Source organism: Mastigoproctus giganteus, chromosome 9 (assembly GCF_048544385.1).
Source record: "Mastigoproctus giganteus isolate SK-2022 chromosome 9, ASM4854438v1, whole genome shotgun sequence".
Taxonomy (NCBI): Eukaryota; Metazoa; Arthropoda; class Arachnida; order Uropygi; family Thelyphonidae; genus Mastigoproctus; species Mastigoproctus giganteus.
Window position 1 is genome coordinate 54,660,168 of NC_143583.1, and position 18,084 is coordinate 54,678,251.

The 18,084-nt window shown below is 40.3% G+C and overlaps 1 protein-coding gene across 1 annotated transcript in view; it reads left to right on the top strand.

Moving 5' to 3' along the window:
- LOC150080249 (uncharacterized) overlaps nt 1-17,869 on the top strand; it is a 57,287-nt gene extending 39,418 nt beyond the window's left edge. Inside the window, exon 2 of the mRNA XM_090381398.1 lies at nt 16,737-17,869. Coding sequence (XP_090237524.1) covers nt 16,788-17,537 — 750 coding nt within the window. The 5' untranslated portion in view covers nt 16,737-16,787 and the 3' untranslated portion in view covers nt 17,538-17,869. The remainder of the gene's footprint in view (nt 1-16,736) is intronic.
- Nucleotides 17,870-18,084: the final 215 nt, after the last annotated feature.

Consider the following 18,084-nt stretch of genomic DNA (forward strand, 5'->3'; position numbering starts at 1 on the left):
TTTAATAAAAATTCGAAAATTACACGAATCTTTATAACGCTCTCTGATCAGGTGATTATAGATTCTTGTGCAATGGCCAGTATGCTGAAACAGCCAAAAAATCCGGATCAATCCAAGCCTGACAGAGAGATTACAGAAATTGTTGCCACTAGCAGCATTCTGCCAGGTTTCTATCAAGTATCAGCTGTCTTCTAGATAGCATGTACCTGGTTTAGTACGTTTGTTACTGCTTCTCGTCTAAATCTTGATTTAATAAGTTTAAGAGGTGAACAAGTCAGTATCATTTATCCTGAAAAATCTCACCATGATGAATAACTTGCAAATTAGGGTAGTTAGCGGATGGGTATTTTTTTAAAATGTCACCTGTAGTCTGAAAAAGGGAAGTTTGTGAGTTGGCCGTAAAGATCAACTCGTGGACTGAAAATTTTCTTCTTCTAATCCTCTGAGTCGTTATTCCCCTGACAATGCATAAAGTTAATCCCCTTGAATCTCTCCTAAGAAGCACTGTTCTCAATCGCAGATAATATTTAATTACTATTTTCCCTGAATAATAATCCAGATGCATTTGGGAAACATAAATGTAATACGTGGACTACAAGGAAATAACTAATTTACAGTGTGTGTTAAGCGCCAGGGCAACTAAACCATGAGACTACTCTCTGCTAACCAGTTTTGTTTCAGATGCTTAAATGCTACAGCTATGTTATTACTTAAACACACTGTACAAAACAATCATAAATATAAGAAACGTACTTCATGAGGTAGTTGGAACTCAGATCAGTGTTAAGTCAAAGAAGCACAAAGAAACTCCAAAGAGAGCAGAAATTGTGGCTCCATTGGAAAATGCCATATCACAAGCAAATTAGGAACAACATTTGCCACCTCGTGGACGGATAGGTCAGCAACTTTAGTGCTGTCCCCAGCAATTGCCAGATACGTTTTTCACCTGCGACGCATTGATAAACCCAAGGTATCGACGAGTTATTGAGAACTCAGTCGTCAGATGATTAAAGGTCACTGGTTAGTCCGGAAGATTTGCATTGCGTCATCCTAGGGAGTCCCAGACAAGCTCGATGGGATTCAGGTCAAGACATCAAACAAGCCCTCGAGGGTAGCACAGTTAGTAGAATCGCTGTCCTCCCATATCGAGTGGTTCGAATTCCTTTTATTATGGGAGGAACTTTTATGGGCCTTTTTCAAAACGTGGGTGACTTAGTCGGCCTCAGGAGATGGCCGCATGGTTCTTTTTCCGGAAACAGCAAACAGCAAATTGATCACAGATTAGAAAACAGCAAATCGAGCACAGAACACACGCAATTTACAGACATTATGTAATGCGCAATATGGCCTAAGTTGCTGATGTGCCTTAAAACCCTATAACAACAACGTCAGGCAAACCGCTACATTCGACGATATCCTCATCTTTTACCATACTCATGTCTCCGCGAGTAGCACAGTGGCATCGTCACTGTCCTTCCCACACTGGGTGGAAAAGGCCAGGGTTCGAATCCCTCAATGACGCAAGGAACCTTTTGTGGGCTTTTTTCACACTGTGGCTGAATTAGTCTGTCTTAAGCGTAGATAGCAAGGTTTCTCCTTTCCCCTGGGAAACCCGAATTTTACTTGGGTATTTGAACTAATGTTCCGGGTGACCCTATTGTGATATTTATTTTAATCTACCATACTCATGACCAGCTCTTGCCTATGGGATTAGGCGTTGTCGTACATCAGAACAAACTCATCGCTTATAGCATCAGCAGAGGGAAAGATCATGGGTTGCAGGATCCCATCTCTAACCTGAATTTAGGCACGATCCATTTCCGATGATGTGACAGTCTGTATAACCACAGAGACTAGTGCTACCTCATACCGGCACTCACCTGACTGTGCTCCTGTTCATACACAAGGTTGCTTCGAGTTCCTGTTTCATGCCAAACCAGAATCAGACTGCAGGTTGTACTTGGATTCATCTGTGCAGAGCATGGTGCCAATCTTCTCCAGTCCAATTTTACGATGTTCCAGTGTCCTCATGCTTCTGGACCTACGATGGAAAGCACACCATGGTTCACTTTCATAAAATCCATGTCTGTGCAGATGATTTCGGACGGTTTGGGTTTGAAACCGCGTCTTTGTCTTTGTTGCAAAAGTGCTGAGTAGCTAGGTTTAGTTTTAGAGGTCACTGTAGATTCCATTACAGAAACCGTGCTGTCCTTCCTCATATTCAAACAAGGTCCATTAGCGCCATCTCAGCGTGGAATATAAACAAAGGGATGCTTAATGATTGATAAATATTATTTCAAAATTAACATTGGCAGAAGAATTTGTCCACTCCACACTATTGTCATTGTGACGGCCGGGACGGCCGTCACACTGGGAGAAATCTCCCGTATCATAAGAAATCAGAGTAGGGTTTACTTGAATGATATGAGACTAATAGCGCTTTCTTTTAGAGAAGATATACCGAGTATATATACCAATTATATAAATTGAATAGCGGGTAAAAAAGAATTGTGTGCTGAACTGGAGTTTAGAAATAATTTCACTGTGCTCCACACTGGTGATTATCTGAGAGAAAAGTTTGTTTTTCTAAGGAAGTAGTCTTGGAGTTCTGTTATTAACCAAGCAGGTCGATTCTCCTTCAGGTTTCAAATTGATAGATACCTCATAGATCCCCCTTCAGGTATCTATCAATTGGATGTTTAAGGGATTTCAGTACGGTGTTGTGAAGATCTAGAGTCTTTAAGTAGGCAGTATGAAAATATCGTGGCTGCCATATTGGCTTAAAATTAATATACAGTATATTGGGAAAGAGACAGTGTCAACTCCTCAAGGCATCACACCTTATCTTAGCTATAGTTTGATAGAAGACATAAACAAAATAATAAAGACAATAAACAAAACCCTGATGTGTTTATTGTTTAGTTTATTCATTATGGGCTCAATAATACAAAGTGCACAGATACCCATACAGCCTGCAAAACAAGTGGGAACTGTTCAAACGAATGGCGGTGAATCTTATTTTGGAGAATCCATGAGCAAAATAATTGAGCATAACGAGGATTTTAGGAGTTTAATGATTAGGTCTGGGGTTATCAAGAATAGGGGTAACGATCAATCTCCTGCGAAGTTTAATAACTTTGAGTCATATATTGGAGGCTATGAGTATCCTATTGAAGGCTCAATTGAGTTGAGTCAATTGAGCATTCATTAGGATAGCCTCCCATCAAGTTCCTTGGTCTGCTCGTTTTGTAAACGAGCAGCCCAAGGAACTTGATGGGAGGCCAACGGAACCTCATGGCGTACTAAATGATCTACCCTTAGAAAACGTTTTTCAGAAACGAGATCTGACTTGTAGGGAAATTTATAAGCACTTATGTGCTGAGTGAATATGTGATTATCTTAAATAAGGAAATTATTCAGTACATTTGGAAAGTGACGTTAAACACAGAACTGGCCAAAGATATTTTGAACTGTCCAACCAACCCTGTTAGGGTCTATTGATCTTAAGGAGGTTTAAATTTGTGGAGATTATTGATATACTCAAGGATCATACGCAGCAATTCGTAGATGAAATCTTCGAGGATCTTGATACTAGGCGTCAGAGTAGAATTACTCTGAAGCCTAGGTGGACTTTTATTTGTAGGCTGCATATGAATGGAGTCTGCGTCGCCCTTCCAGTCTTGCACTTGTCCTTTGGGATGATGTCCGGGAGTTGGAGGATAGGAGATGATGAGTTTCAGTACGGCTTGTATAATGTATTTAGGAAGGATAGGGTAGATAGAAGGGGTGATGGGGCAATTCTTCTTATCAGAAGCAGCCTGAGTGCGACGATAGCTTTCCCGGATTCAGACGTTTCACGTGCTAGTATAGAATATGTATGATGTGAGATAGTTGGAATCAAAGGTATAATGCGAGTAGGAGTAATCTACAGACAAGGTGATTGTGAAGATTATGACGAAAGCCTCTACATGCAAATGGAATGGGCAAGTAAGCGTCAATGTCTTATTATGGGGGATTTCAATTTTCCTCTAACTGATTGGAGTAAATGGGAAGGAAACTCGACATGGGGAACAAAATTTTTAAATCAACTAGATGACTGTTATTTGTATCAACATGTCAGGGAAAGTACTAGAGAAAAGAATATCCTAGAACATCAAGAAAGAACATCATCACACATGAATCAGATGACATAACAGGGCTGACAGTAGAGGAACCAGTAGCAGGAAGTGATCAAGGAGTTCTACGGTGGATGATGACGAGAGAGGTAGCAGATGTAAAAGGCAAAGGAATGGGTTTTAATTTCAGAAAAGGAAATTACGATGCCTTAAGGTACTACATGGCCTCTATTAACTGGGTAGATATCGCGCAGAGAATGAATACAATTGAACCGTGGTACGCTTTTAAAACATTAATCACAGATGCCTTGAATGCGTATATACCATTAAAAAAATACTCCACGAGAAGGGTTCCAAGTTGGATGAATAGTGAAGTTGCCGCATTACTTGAGCAGAAAAAGGTGGCATGGAAAGGTTACAGAACAATAAAAAGTACTGAAGCCTATAACAGCTACAAGGTGATGTGTAATAGAGCCACAGAAAAGGTTCGACAGGCAAAGGCAGTTTATGAGAAATCGCTAGCAAACAGAGCAAAGAGAGGGGATAAGGAATTCCTCACATATATAAATGCCAAGAAGAGCAGGACAAACCAGATCGGACCTTTACGTAAGGGAAAGGGGATAGTAATAAATACACCAGCTGCCGTTGCAGATGAACTCAACAGTTATTTTGCATCGATATTTACAGAAGAAAAACCTTTTGTGGCAATGGGAAATTGTGGGAGCGAAGTTGAAAAATATCTAATTAATGATATTGAAATTTCGCGAGATTATTTAATGAAAAACCTTTCGAGCCTACAGGCCAGTAAGGATCCTGGAGCTGATGGAATATACCCTATAACCTTCAGGGAGGCAGCAAGTGAGTGCATTGAACCATTGAGGCTAATTATGCGAGCATCACTAGACTCTGGGGAGACTCCGTTGGATTGGAAAAGTGCCAATGTATCTCCCATACATAAGGGTGGCTCTAAGAGTGAAGTGGAAAATTATCGACCTGTCAGTCTGACTTCAGTGGTAGGGAAAATCATGGAGGCAATGATCAAGTGAGGAATTAGGATCATTTGGATAGAATTGAAATTCTCATGGATACTTAGCATAGTTTTGTAAAGGGAAAACCATATTTAACAAATCTGGTTTGCTATTTTGAAAGAGTCACTCATGAACTGAATTTAGGAAATAATTTCGACATTGTTTATTTAGATTTCAGCAACGCGTTTGACTCTGCCACCTGCCCTGAAGCCAACCTGCTATCTTTAGATAGATAACAGGATGGCTTCAGGGCAGGCAGCAGAGGGTTGTGATAAATGGCTATTCCTCAGATTGGGTTGATGTAAGACGTGGGGTTCCCCAAGGATCAGTATTAGGACAACTGTTGTTTTTAATTTTCATAAACGACATTGATGAAGGGATAGAGGGCGTGATGTCTAAATTTGCAGATGATGTTAAAATTGGTAAAGTAGTTAATGATCACTGTCAAGTTCAGCTTCTTCTAGATAGACTTCAGGAATGATCAGAAAAATGGCAGCTATGCTTCAATCCAACAAAATGTTAGGTATTACACCTGGGAAACAGAGATTCGTGGAGGATGTATTTCAGAAGGAACTTTACAGATTTTTCACAATTACGAGAGGTTTTTTTAATCCAAGTTGAATCATGAAGTTCGAATATTATCTAGTAGCTTCTTGTACTGCTCGATTCTGATTGATCGTGATTCTTAAACCTGGCTGTGGAAAAATCTTCCCCTCCCACTGACAGCGGTTAAATTATGTCTTTTGAGCATACAGTGCTCATCATCGTGGACCTTTTTTTTTTCGTCCAGCAAAATAGGCAAATCGACCAGAGAATAAACGCGATTTACAGACAAAATACATATATTAGAAATAATGGGTTGCCCTAATATAATAATTTGATTTTTTTACCCATTTGCAGTACTTTGCATTTTTTAATGTTAAACTTGAGTTGTCACTTCTCAGTCCATCTGCCTAACTTTTCTAGATCGTATTGCAGTAGCATACTGTCTTTAGTGTCATTAACAACCCTGCTAACCTTTGTATCATCTGCAAACGTGTACATTAAGCACTATATACATTTATAGATATCATTAATAAATACCAAAAACAACAATCCTCCAGCACCGAATCCTAGGGGAACTCCACTAATAACATTGGTCCACGAAGAGCAGTGTCCATTTATTGTCAATCTCTTTAGTCTCCCATTCAGACATCTCTTTATCCGTTGCAGCAACTTGCCCTTAATGCCATACCGCTCCAATTTGTACACTTCATTAGTACACCCACCGCATAGCAAATTACCTCTTTTAACCAACGGAACAGAAATATACTGCAATATTAGGGCCACTCAAGAGCTGTCTTATCTGCAAACTAATATTTATTATGTTCATAAATATTATGCAAGAGTATCAAAACTTTACTGAAATCCAAATATATGATATCAAAATTATTTTTTGCACCCAGTTCTTTTGTGACCACATCATAGTATCCAATCATATTGGTCAGACAAGACTTCCCCTTAACAAATCCATGCTGTATCTGAACTTTTACTGCTATCTTGTGTAGGTGATCCTGTATCACCTATTTAACCAGTAACTCCATTATTTTCCCTGAACAAAGTTAAACCAACAGGTCTATAATTATTTGTGTCACTCTTTGAACCCCCTTTATAAATTGGGGACACATTTGCACATCCCCAGTCCATGGGGACCTCCCCTGAATCTAAGGATGCTCTAATAATTATGGCTAAGGGTTTGCTTACTTCCTCTGCTGCCTCCTTTAATATAACTGGATAGATCCCGTCCACCACAGTTGCCTTTTTTATGTTTAACTTCAACAATTTCTCCTCCACTTTTCTCTCAGTTATTACAAAATAACTCAGCTCCCTGTTAGAGTTTGATAAACTTCTGGTATTCCCCTCCTTGAATAACTCCTCATGTGTGAATGTAGAAACAAAATACTCATTCAGTTTATCAGTACTTGAGCAGGATCATCAATGGTCGAACCATCTATGTTAAGTGGACCAATCTGATTCATTTCATTCCTTCTAAAGTTTACATAAGTAAAGAATTCTTTGCTGTTTTTCTTTACATCCTTTACCAAAGATTTCTCGTAATTGGCTTTGACTGCCTAATCTCCTTTGTGACTTGATTAGAGACTAGATTGCATCTGACACAGACATCTGTGTCGCCTGATAATTTATATGGATCTCATGCATTTGTCTTCTTTGCCACGAGCCTCATTAAGTCATCCGACTTCCATTTAGGCCTGAACCTTGAACAGTATTTCTTAGTTGGTATGAAAAACCTAGTAGCCTCCAAGATTAAGTCTCTGAAGGCTTCCTATTTAGAATTCACCGTTGATAACATCATCAGGTGATCCCCTGTATAGAATTTAAAAACTGCCTGAAATCACTGTAGTCACCTTTACGAAAGAAAAACCCTTCCCTTTTCCCTTAATCGTAGTTATGTCTTTAAGTAAATCCCACTTCAGCACACTGTGATCACTGTCACCCAGTGGTTCTTTTACCTGCAAATTCTTAATGACTGAATGATTGAATAATGACATGAATAATCACTGCTGATAATCAGATCAAGAGTATTACTCCCTCTGGTTGCTTCTCGAACATGTTGCTGTAGAAAACAATCATCCAATAAATCCACAAAAGCCTTGCTATCGTGCAAGTGACCAATCCACAACTTCCAGTCAACATCTGGAAAGTTAAAATCCCCCCATTAAAACAGAATATGATTTACTGGACCACTCTATTTCTCTACACAACTGTTCATTGTACTCATTACAGTCGATTAGGCCTATAACACACTCCTACTCTCATTTTCTATTTCCTTCACAGTATTTATGTCACACCAGACTCAACGTTGCACTGTCCACCCATGTCAATTAAAGGCACTTCCTTAGATTTTATCTGTTTCTTAACTAACAGCATAACTTCACCTCCATTCCTGTTCTGTCTGTCCTTCCTGTACACATTGTACTCCCCAAATTCTAATTCTGCACTGCTTATATCTGTGTGACCCCACGTCTCTGATATTCCAACAATATCTGCCTTTGATGTCTTGACCAGCACTTCAAATTCACGAAATTTATTTCCCAAACTCCTAGCACTGGTGTATACACATGTTCTTACTCTTAGTTACCCTAACACAACCCATGTGTTTACTAGTTCCATGATGACTCCTAGCAGTCCTTGAAATCCCCAGCAACTTGCTCTATAGGCTGCTGCTCATTCCAATAGAAGCAGTGCAGGAATCACTTTCGCCTCTGCCAGTGGCTACTGTTAATCTATTAGTCCTTGTATCCCCCCAAGCTAGAAGTTTTCTGACCCACCTAACACTGCCTCTATAGCATCAGCAAACATTCTTGCACCCTTTCTATTTAAGTGTATCCCATCCCTGTAGAAGCAGTCTCTCCTGTTAACAAGCACAGACCAGGTTGAGAAAAATTCTACCCCTTGAGCCTTACACAATCCTTCCAGGGCCGAATTGATCGACAAGGCTCTCATCATATACTCCCTCCTATCGTGTCTGGGCAGAATTGCAGACACTTTCAAATTTAACCCTAACTCACGGCTTTTTTTCAGTATTGACCTGTACTTGTTAATTAAATCTGCAAATCTCTTAACGCTTAAGGTCATTAATGCCAATACAACAATACACTTCTTTCTCACTATCCTCAAATATGCCTATCTTTTTCTCCTGTGTGCAAACATCAAAGACCATGATCCGACTAAAGACCAAAGTGAAGAGAGAAGAAGTTATATCGCAAGAATTGCTCAGATTAAATCAAGCAGACATCTGCAGAGCTGGGTGAAAGTTATTAATGATGTTTTACTAATGGAAAATTTTCACATTAACACTTCTTTTATTTGCTCTTCTCGGAATCATGTTTATATTAATGTCACCCTAACGGAGAGAGGAGTAGATAGTGTAGTAGCTCATACGTATGAGAAAGGGCTGAGTTCGATGCTTACAGAAGGTTGAAAAATATTTCTTTATCGGAAGTAGAAGAACTAATTTTATGGTGTTTTTTTTTCCGGTTCCAGAAACCCCCTGTTTTTAGTCAAGCATATTCAAAGCGATGGTAGATACATGCGATTTGGCAAACACGGTAGGAGCGGAATACGATTTAGTAATAATATTATTTTTTTTTAATACAACTTTAAATGGAGTGGACACTTCATTAGTACACCCACCGCATAGCAAATTACCTCTTTCAACCAACAGAACAGAAAAATACTGCAATATTAGGGCCGCTCAAGAGCTGTCTTATCTGCAAGCTAATGTTTATTATGTTCATAAATTGCGTATGTTCTCTGGTCGATTAGCCTGTTCCTGGACGGAATAAAACTTTCTTACCCATGTCTAAGACCGACTAACTGAGCCATGGAGTGAAAAAAAAGCAAATAAAAGTTCCTCGCGTCATTAACGGGATTTGAACTCGGGCCTTAATCCACAGAACAGCTTGAATTTACTTGGAATTGACTCAAAGGGATATCAAAAGAGGGCCACAGGCATGCTGGTACTCTTTTGATACCCCTTTGCTGACTATCCATGATAACTTAATTGTTGCACATTGGATGGTTCCACCTCATCCCACAAGATGAGGTGAAACTACCTCTCACTAATCGGATCTCAATTGCAATAAGATTTGACTATTGAGTAGGCCAGCGCAGTAGGTCGAATTTATTCCCATGTTCCTAGAATCAGTTCTATACAATCCTGGCCTTGTGCCATGGCGTTTTTTTCTCTTAGAATGATCCATTCGCTGATGGATATATTGTAGCCAAGGGACAAGATCGGAAACAATTTCCACATAATCTGCAACAATCTACATTTACTCCGCTGTTATCAAGGGCCCCATGTGCACCACGTCACCAGTCCCCAAATCATTAAACTGCCACCACCACCACCACTCTGCGTTGCTGACAATTCACAAGATGTTTTATGGACCTGTGCTGTTTTCAGGTCCTTCCATCAGCATGAAAGAGCAGAACCGGATTCATTAGACCATGTAACGTTTCTTCATCTTACACTCTCCAACGTTGGTGTTTCTGATAACACGAATCGTATCAACCAACCGATACAAAAAGATACAGGTGTTAAACTAAAAGGCATTATCAAATGCCTCTTTGTTTAACTTATCCTGCTCATTCTTGTGCAGGATAAGAGTCATCCTCCACAAATCTTGTCGGCCTCTGCTGGACTCACACATCAAGGACATATCCTCCAAATTGGGGGGTATTATATTGATGCTGTGTATGATGCTATAGTACGCTGGCAGACGATTGATGCTATATTTGATATCACACGTACGCAGGTAAACGATCACTGGCCATCCACATGTGCCAGGAATGATAACCAACTAGTGGTAATACACGCTATGATAGAAATCACCTGCACAGTGTTTCAACAGATGGTGCGGTTGCAGGAAAACTGGCTTAAACCGCATTCTTTAATAAAGAAAACAAATCTTTACCTATCTGTCCACTTTCTTTACGGTATATCGCATGGTAAGAATACGACGTAGTGTAAAGAAATTTGGAGGTCCTAAAGTCTCGAAACTTTATTAGACAGTTGGACAGAAAACTTGAGTAGTCGAGACCCGCTAATTTTCGTAAAACCGGACAAATAATAATAATTTATTGTAATTTTTCCTTGTAGTGGATCTACAATTTCATTATGGATTTAAAATTAACTCTGTGGATTTAAAAAAAAAAAAAGGATTGTGTAGGCTATTTTGGAACATTAGATTTTAGGAATATTATATATTTTAAAGCAAAAGAATTTCTCTTACCTGGGGTTTCCTTCAGGAACGGCTGCATTCGGGTGAGGTGTAATTCGGAACGTGTTGAAAATGCATGTATATGGAAGGGGGACGGAGGAAAAAAACAAGCTTTTGTCCTAAATCCTTGGATGGGGAGTCATTATAGGTATCATGGTAAGAATACGAGATGTTATTACTGCTGGAGCGCTCCATTTCTTGAAGAGAGTATACCTAATAATTATTTTATTATTATTTATATTTTATATGTCTCTGCTTGTATTTTATAGTTTTTGTTATTTAACTCTTATCAGTTTTATGAATTGCCACTTCTATTTTGTTTCTAAGTGTTATTTTTCCAGTAGCTTCTTATGATATGTTCCGAATCTCAAGGTCTTTTTGTAGAATTTTCGAGATCTGAGGAAATTTGTAATTCTATCTTCTGTACTACGCAGTCCTGTTCGAAGTACTCAGCGTTTTTATCACCTTCCATAGTTGACTCAAGGTTCTATTAATTCACATACACTGCTCTACCATTAATATCTGGACACCTGCCTTTAGAGAAAAAAAAAGAGCTTTTGTCGTGTCATTTAATATTTTGTGCTGAAACCTTTTGCTTTTATGACGGCCTTCAACCTTCGAGGCATACGCTCAACTAGCTTTTTATAAATTTCAGGTGATATGTTCTTCCACTCGGCCTTGTTCTTTGGGAGTACCCTACAATCCAACACATCTCAAAGATGCTGGATAGGGTTCAGATTATGACTCTGGGTTGACTAATCCAACTTTTTCACACCCATATCCTCGAACCACTCTGTTACGACCCGAGCAGTATGGCATGGCGCGTTGTCTTGCTGATACAAGTATGGATCTTCCCCGAAGTATTGCCATAATGTTGAAGTGAATAATTATCCAGGCTGTCCTAGTATTACACAGTATTGATGGTTTTGTCGATAACGACTAATGGGCCAAGCCAAGCTATTAAAGGAGTCCCATATAATGACACTGCCTTCACTAAACTTCATTGTTGGGAGGATACAATCAGTGAGGAACTGTTCCCCTGGCATTCGCCACACCCAGAACAAGCATCAGATTAGTAGAGTGCGAACCTCGACCCGTCTGTCCATAGGACTGTTTTCCACCGCTCTATAGTCCAGGATTCGCGCTCCTTACACTATTAATCGGCGTCTAGCATTGTTGAGTTGATCAATTCTGTTGAAATATTGAGGTAATTCTGTTGAACGTGTCAGCTTGCATGCCCGCTTTTGCAATTGTCTGTTCGAAGCCCACTGTGCATATTTATAGCAGGTTCTATGACGTATTGCATGCATAGGACCTGAGGGGTGTTCGGATATTAATGATAGGGCAGTGTATATGCTAATACACTTGTGCACGGTTGGGAGTTGAACCCAAACTTCTTCCGCACGGTGTAAAAAATAATAATAAATAAATAAAATAAAACAAAAAGATCGCTTCGCGTTAACTGAAGAAATGGCCCAAATCACACAAGGCTCGTTTGGCGAAGAAATGTCTAGAGAGGATATCCATGTGTGCATTGACTTTGAACGATATCCTGAGGCCCTCTATGTTCTCGGACATCCATTAGAAATAAAAAATGTTTTACTCTTATGTTTATTATCTGTTTATATAACCGTAACGGTTTTGCCCCTACATAACCATAAGGCAAGGAGGGCATGATACAAAAGTAAAATGCATCCATCTCAGCGAGATTCACATATGCATTCAAGACATTAATTAATAGAGGAAGTTTGATGTAACATTTCTCTTTTGACAAAAGATAGTCTGCTTACATATTCAGGAAAGGTTTTTACAATTGACAGATGAAATATTTATAATTATTTACAGGTACTTATGACCAACATCGGGATATCGCCATAATTATAAACGTATTTACAATTCCCCAGAATTGCATGTATTTTTTATAGAGTAACAATGAAATCTATATTACAGTTCTAGCCATTTCTTTAAAAGAAGCAAGGCAAGCTCCAACTTGCCTTGCTTCTTTTAAAGGAATGGAAGTTTGGCAAAGGATGTCACTTTGTTACTATAAGCTAGTCATCACAGTTACTTCGCTCTTGTCCAAAATCGGCAGTGGTCGCTGCACTATATCTCAATGAATTCGCAAATGTTCGTGAGTGTGCCTTTCCAGTAGATCTTCTCTTTGCATTGTCAGGATCTATGGCGAGCGCAATGGAGAGACCAATTGTGTTGAATGGAAACATGTTTTTGAGATACACTAACTGTTGACGGTAATCTGGAGCAGAAGTGTCGTGGGTCCTGGTTCTGGGCTCGCCAGTCTTCTGCATCTAATAATACTTGCAATTCAGAGTGCATCCATGATCCCTGTGATGAGTTTTGCTAGCAGGTAAAGATTTTCTGCTGAAATCTGTATTGTTCCCGGGGTTAGACCGAGGTTGAAGTGGAGAATGGATTTAAAGATTGTAAACGGTCGCCCCGTTAACCGGTTGACCCACATCATGATCCAGTATTCCATGATATCTGCTGATCTGTGCTCGTGGGGCCGAGGACCAGATTACGGAGGCATAGAGTGAGAGAGAAAATAGTCATCTTTGGATGTATTGTATCATTAGGGTAGGGTTCATTACACCCACTAGTTCTTGCTTAAGGCCCACAATGACTGCGTACGTTTTAGCTTTTATGCAGTCAAAGTGCCTTCCAAACATTTAAGTCCTCGTCCAATGTAAGGCCTAGGTCCGCGTGGGAGGAATCTTTCTTCACTAGGATACTGCCTATAACTTCATTTTGTGACTGTAATCTGAACTGTCCGGGGGATCACGACGCATTTTGAGGACTGCTGCTGTAGAATAGGTTCCGACTACTTGAAAAAAAAGTTATTTATTAAACAAAAATATATCAGGTCGATAGAGTATGAAGTCTAATGCCAGGATGACTTCATGCGTAGTCAGTCAATCAAATACGTAGAAGCTTGGGACAATGTGGATAATTGAGTAAAGCCAATAATCTAATACGTTTCAAAATTGCCTACAAGAGAAAGAATCATTTTATAGTAACGTTATTGTCCATCGATGAGTATCAAATCATATCTTTTGTTTCTTGCTGTTATGAGTATTATTAATTTCCAAGGATCTTCCTGCACATTTTGGCTAAAATGTTAAATCACGTACTTAAAAATTACTCCAAAATGAAATGAAATCGGTAGTAATGATTTGCATAATTTTAAAGTGCAATTTACTTGTTTAACTTTGCATTTTTTTTTCATTTATTTTACAGATTCGTGTAAAGCTTAATTTATTAATCAATTAAATTTCTCGGGATGGGATATTTTGTTTTTTTTTTTTTTCTTGAAGGCAAAGGAATCTACGAGGAGTCATTATATTTGTTTATAAAGTAAGCGTATTTTGTGGTCGTTCGCTGCACGAAAAACTCAATTTTATGTGGAAGTGAACCTCGCAGTGGAAAAAAGTTGATAAAATTACTTCGTTCGTCTTTGGCAGGATTCGATCCCAAATCTTTTCCACGAAGTGTGTAAGGATAGCAGTGGCCACTAGGTTGTGGCTGAGAGTGTAATTTTGTTGGAGAAAGTTTTGATTGTTGGAATTTCGATACATAAGCAACTTTGTCCATTTACCTCTGGAAACTCAAGATTGGGTCTGCGAACAAGCACCTCAATATGCAAGCATTCCTACTGGCCTACCTTACACTAGAGCAGAGGTAAATACATAGTAAATGAACATCGGCTAAGAAACATAATGGAACCTCATCGGTTTTTCCAACTGAGCTCTTTGTTTAGCCGAAAAATATTCCTTTCCAGTAAGACCTATTTGAGAACAGATACAACCATACATGCGCAGAATGCAGCGAATTTTGTCCTGCTGTGTATAAACATTATAGTCTGAATTGTAAGAAGTCGGTTTCCAGCTAGGAACGTGGATTAGGAAAACTACTTCCCGATAAATTAAGTCGGTAACGACACACGCTCTTCATGGGACGCGGCCAGTTGACCCATTCAGCTGTAGGGATGCGCCAGATGGATAAAAATTGTGCTCGGATGTAAACTAAAAATAGTACGCGAGAGACAGATGGAAGCGGAGAAGAAAGGACAATCGAAAGAAAGATGTTAAGAGGATTCTAGGTCAATTACTTTCCACTCTCTCTAGGTAGCCACGAAAAACACGGTTGTAAAGTTTGAACAATTGAAAAAAATTTGAGACGTTCATCTCACCCGGTGGAGCAATTCTTTTAGGAAAATCGATTTCTCCACAGAACATTTAAGAGTGATTGTCTAGCAAGATTGCAAGAAGCTTTGATTAAAAGACGAGGAAGAGGCGGAGGAATTTAAATCAAAAGAAAGTTTTCTGGGAAAGAGTCTATGAGAGATTGTTTTCCAGAACCTGACCTCGGATGAAACTGTAGATATTCTGCAACAAGTATGACTTATCAGGGTGGATGGTACTGTATTTAAGCGTTGTATTAGATCCATGGAAACACAGATGTGTGAATTTTCCATGTTACGATAGATATTGTGACTGAATATGAATTGGAAAATTCTTGGAGGCGCACATCGATATGTCATGTCTTCTAGTCCCATATTGATACATTATTTCCCACAAACTCAGGTTTTCGTCCAGCAACCAGGCAAATCAACACACATTTGCAAACCCAATATATTGATGCATCATAGCCTTATTTTCTTTGGCGCTTGACACACACACACACACACACACACACACACACACACACACACACACACACACACACACACACACACACACACACACACACACACACACACACACATAAATTTCAAAGCATATTTCTAGTTTGTTCAAAGCATTAAAGTGTCACACGAGGGTGTCCCCAAAGGTCCAATCTAGGTCCCTCATTAGTAACACTGTACTCGAAAACTGGTTTTTTCGAAACTTGGAAAACATGAATGTCATAGCGTACGGGGTCAATCACTTCATGGTCATCCTCTGGAGGCGCCCAAGCTTCTGTCGAGAAACTTGGCTTTATTCTTACAGGCCTCTGCTTACAGCTCGAGAATTTCCACTACAATTCAAAGCTCATCAAACAATTAAACCTGCTGTTCGAACCAAAAGTCTACTTGCGATTTGCTGCTTTCCAAGCCTACCTTCTTCTCTATATGACGTCGATTCTAAGGAATTGACTTAATGGACTGGATCCGTTCTCCTACCATACCGATTCGGACTCCCCGAATCGGGTTGGTAGTAGAATGGATCTCCAAAAAAGTAAAAAGAAATCCTTAAGAGCAAATCTTGCTAGCCTCTTCAGGCAGGATTGCTGGTACCTCTGGCAAAACTCCTGGAAGTCATAGATTTAGTCTGTGCGTCTGTGTGTTCCTGTGAGGGGAGGATCTTTTCGGTCCAATCTACTTGGTGGAACAGCACGCGCGCAATTATAGCTCGCCTTCTCGTGGCATTGACGGGTACTTCTTTCTAGTGGCAAAGTGGCCCGAAACAACCAAATCAAACTCATTTAATAGAGTTTTTGTATTAGCACAGTGCATCTCGGTGGAGTTAAGCTAAGACACAACACTTTTCCATATATCCATGTCCAGGTCTCATATCCTCTTGATTTTCTTTGTGTCCCCAAAGTTAGTGTGGTTAGATAAATTAAAAATTCATCCAACTTCCTTGATAACTTGTCGTACGTTTTCATTAGGAAATCGCACTAAACAAATATCAATTAGACAGTGAAGCGCTCGCGAACAAAAGTGAGCGCGGCTTCAACTGATGTCAGGCTGTTTTTAAATATAATTCTAAACGCTATAGATAGGGTTTTGATACTGATATGTTCTCTTCCTGTAGGTGTGCCTCACGACAAGATCTCCGAGATCCCTCACCACCTGTGAGCTGTTTATGTTCGTTAGTGGGCGTCATGTCTACCATTTCTATTTTCCAGAGAGAACCCCTTATAGTGGGGTGAACTGCATCCCAAGCGTGGCGGTCACACCTACATCCCATGCTCCTACGGCGAGGAAGGCATCCGTCAGGATGGTCGAGACTCCGGATGACGAGAACAGTACCGACAAACGCCAGGCCAGAGTCCAGCTGCAGGCAGTTCCGGAATCGATGGTCAGCACCACGGTGTCTTCGAGTGACGAAGGCGTGCTGCCACTGCCGGCAAGTAGACCCTTTGCCGTTCTTCTTCGCCTTCGGGTGACCCAGATTGTAGCCGGGATCGTCACCGTTCTCTTGGGTGCTGTTGCGTGTCTCGAGACAGCCACTAGGGCTACCCTCGGACTTGGAATCCCCGCAGGCATCCTTACTGTGCTGTCCGCAGTGGCCCACATCCAGGCCATACGTCGGGAGTACACTGCCGGCCTGTTGCCAACCCCGGGCATGACCATCCCGGCGCCTGCAGTTGTTTGGAACACCAGGCTACCCCTTCGACCGGTGGATGCCCTTCGACCTCTCCTTCCGACTCTGGCCTGCGTCCTGGCCTGTCTGCTGCTCATGTCTCTGTCCTGCATGGCGGCCACGAGTCACGAAAGCAACAAGCAAGTTTTAGGGTTCCTGCAGACTGCCACCACTCTCATCGTCCTGGCCACAGAAGCGGTGGTCTGGTCTTATCGCTGGCGTTGGGTCAGCAAGCCACAGCTCACGTGACCCTCTAAAATCCCCCCGTTTGTGAAATTTCAAGAAAAACACTCTATCAACTTCACAAGGAACCCCCAAGTGGACATTGTTCGCTTCGAACTCGTGTGAGAAGGTTCCAATTAGTTCCGGCGGGCACATCCTCAAGGGAAAAAGACGAGGCTTATCAGTGAGTATCCATTTCGTTTATTCTGTAGATGTGCTACTTCAACAGCGTAGTGGTCCCGATATAAAAGAAGGTATCACTTATCACAAATAATCTTCCAGCTGACTATATGAGGACCACTGTGCGATTAAGAAACTTCCTCTCATTACTACGCTTCCTCCAGATAAAACGATGTGTTTTGCTGTACCACAAGCAGTGAAAAACATTTATGAATACGATTAAAAGATATTCTTCACCAAAAGATTGCTTCGAAAGTGATCATTTGTTGTTTTAACGAACTGTGAAATGTTCGGTTGAAGAACTGTATACGTTCCTTGTGAAATAAATTCATTGAATGTGAAGGTCTTGTGTGTTTCTGTTCACCCATTATACAAATCTGCACTACACTCCTCT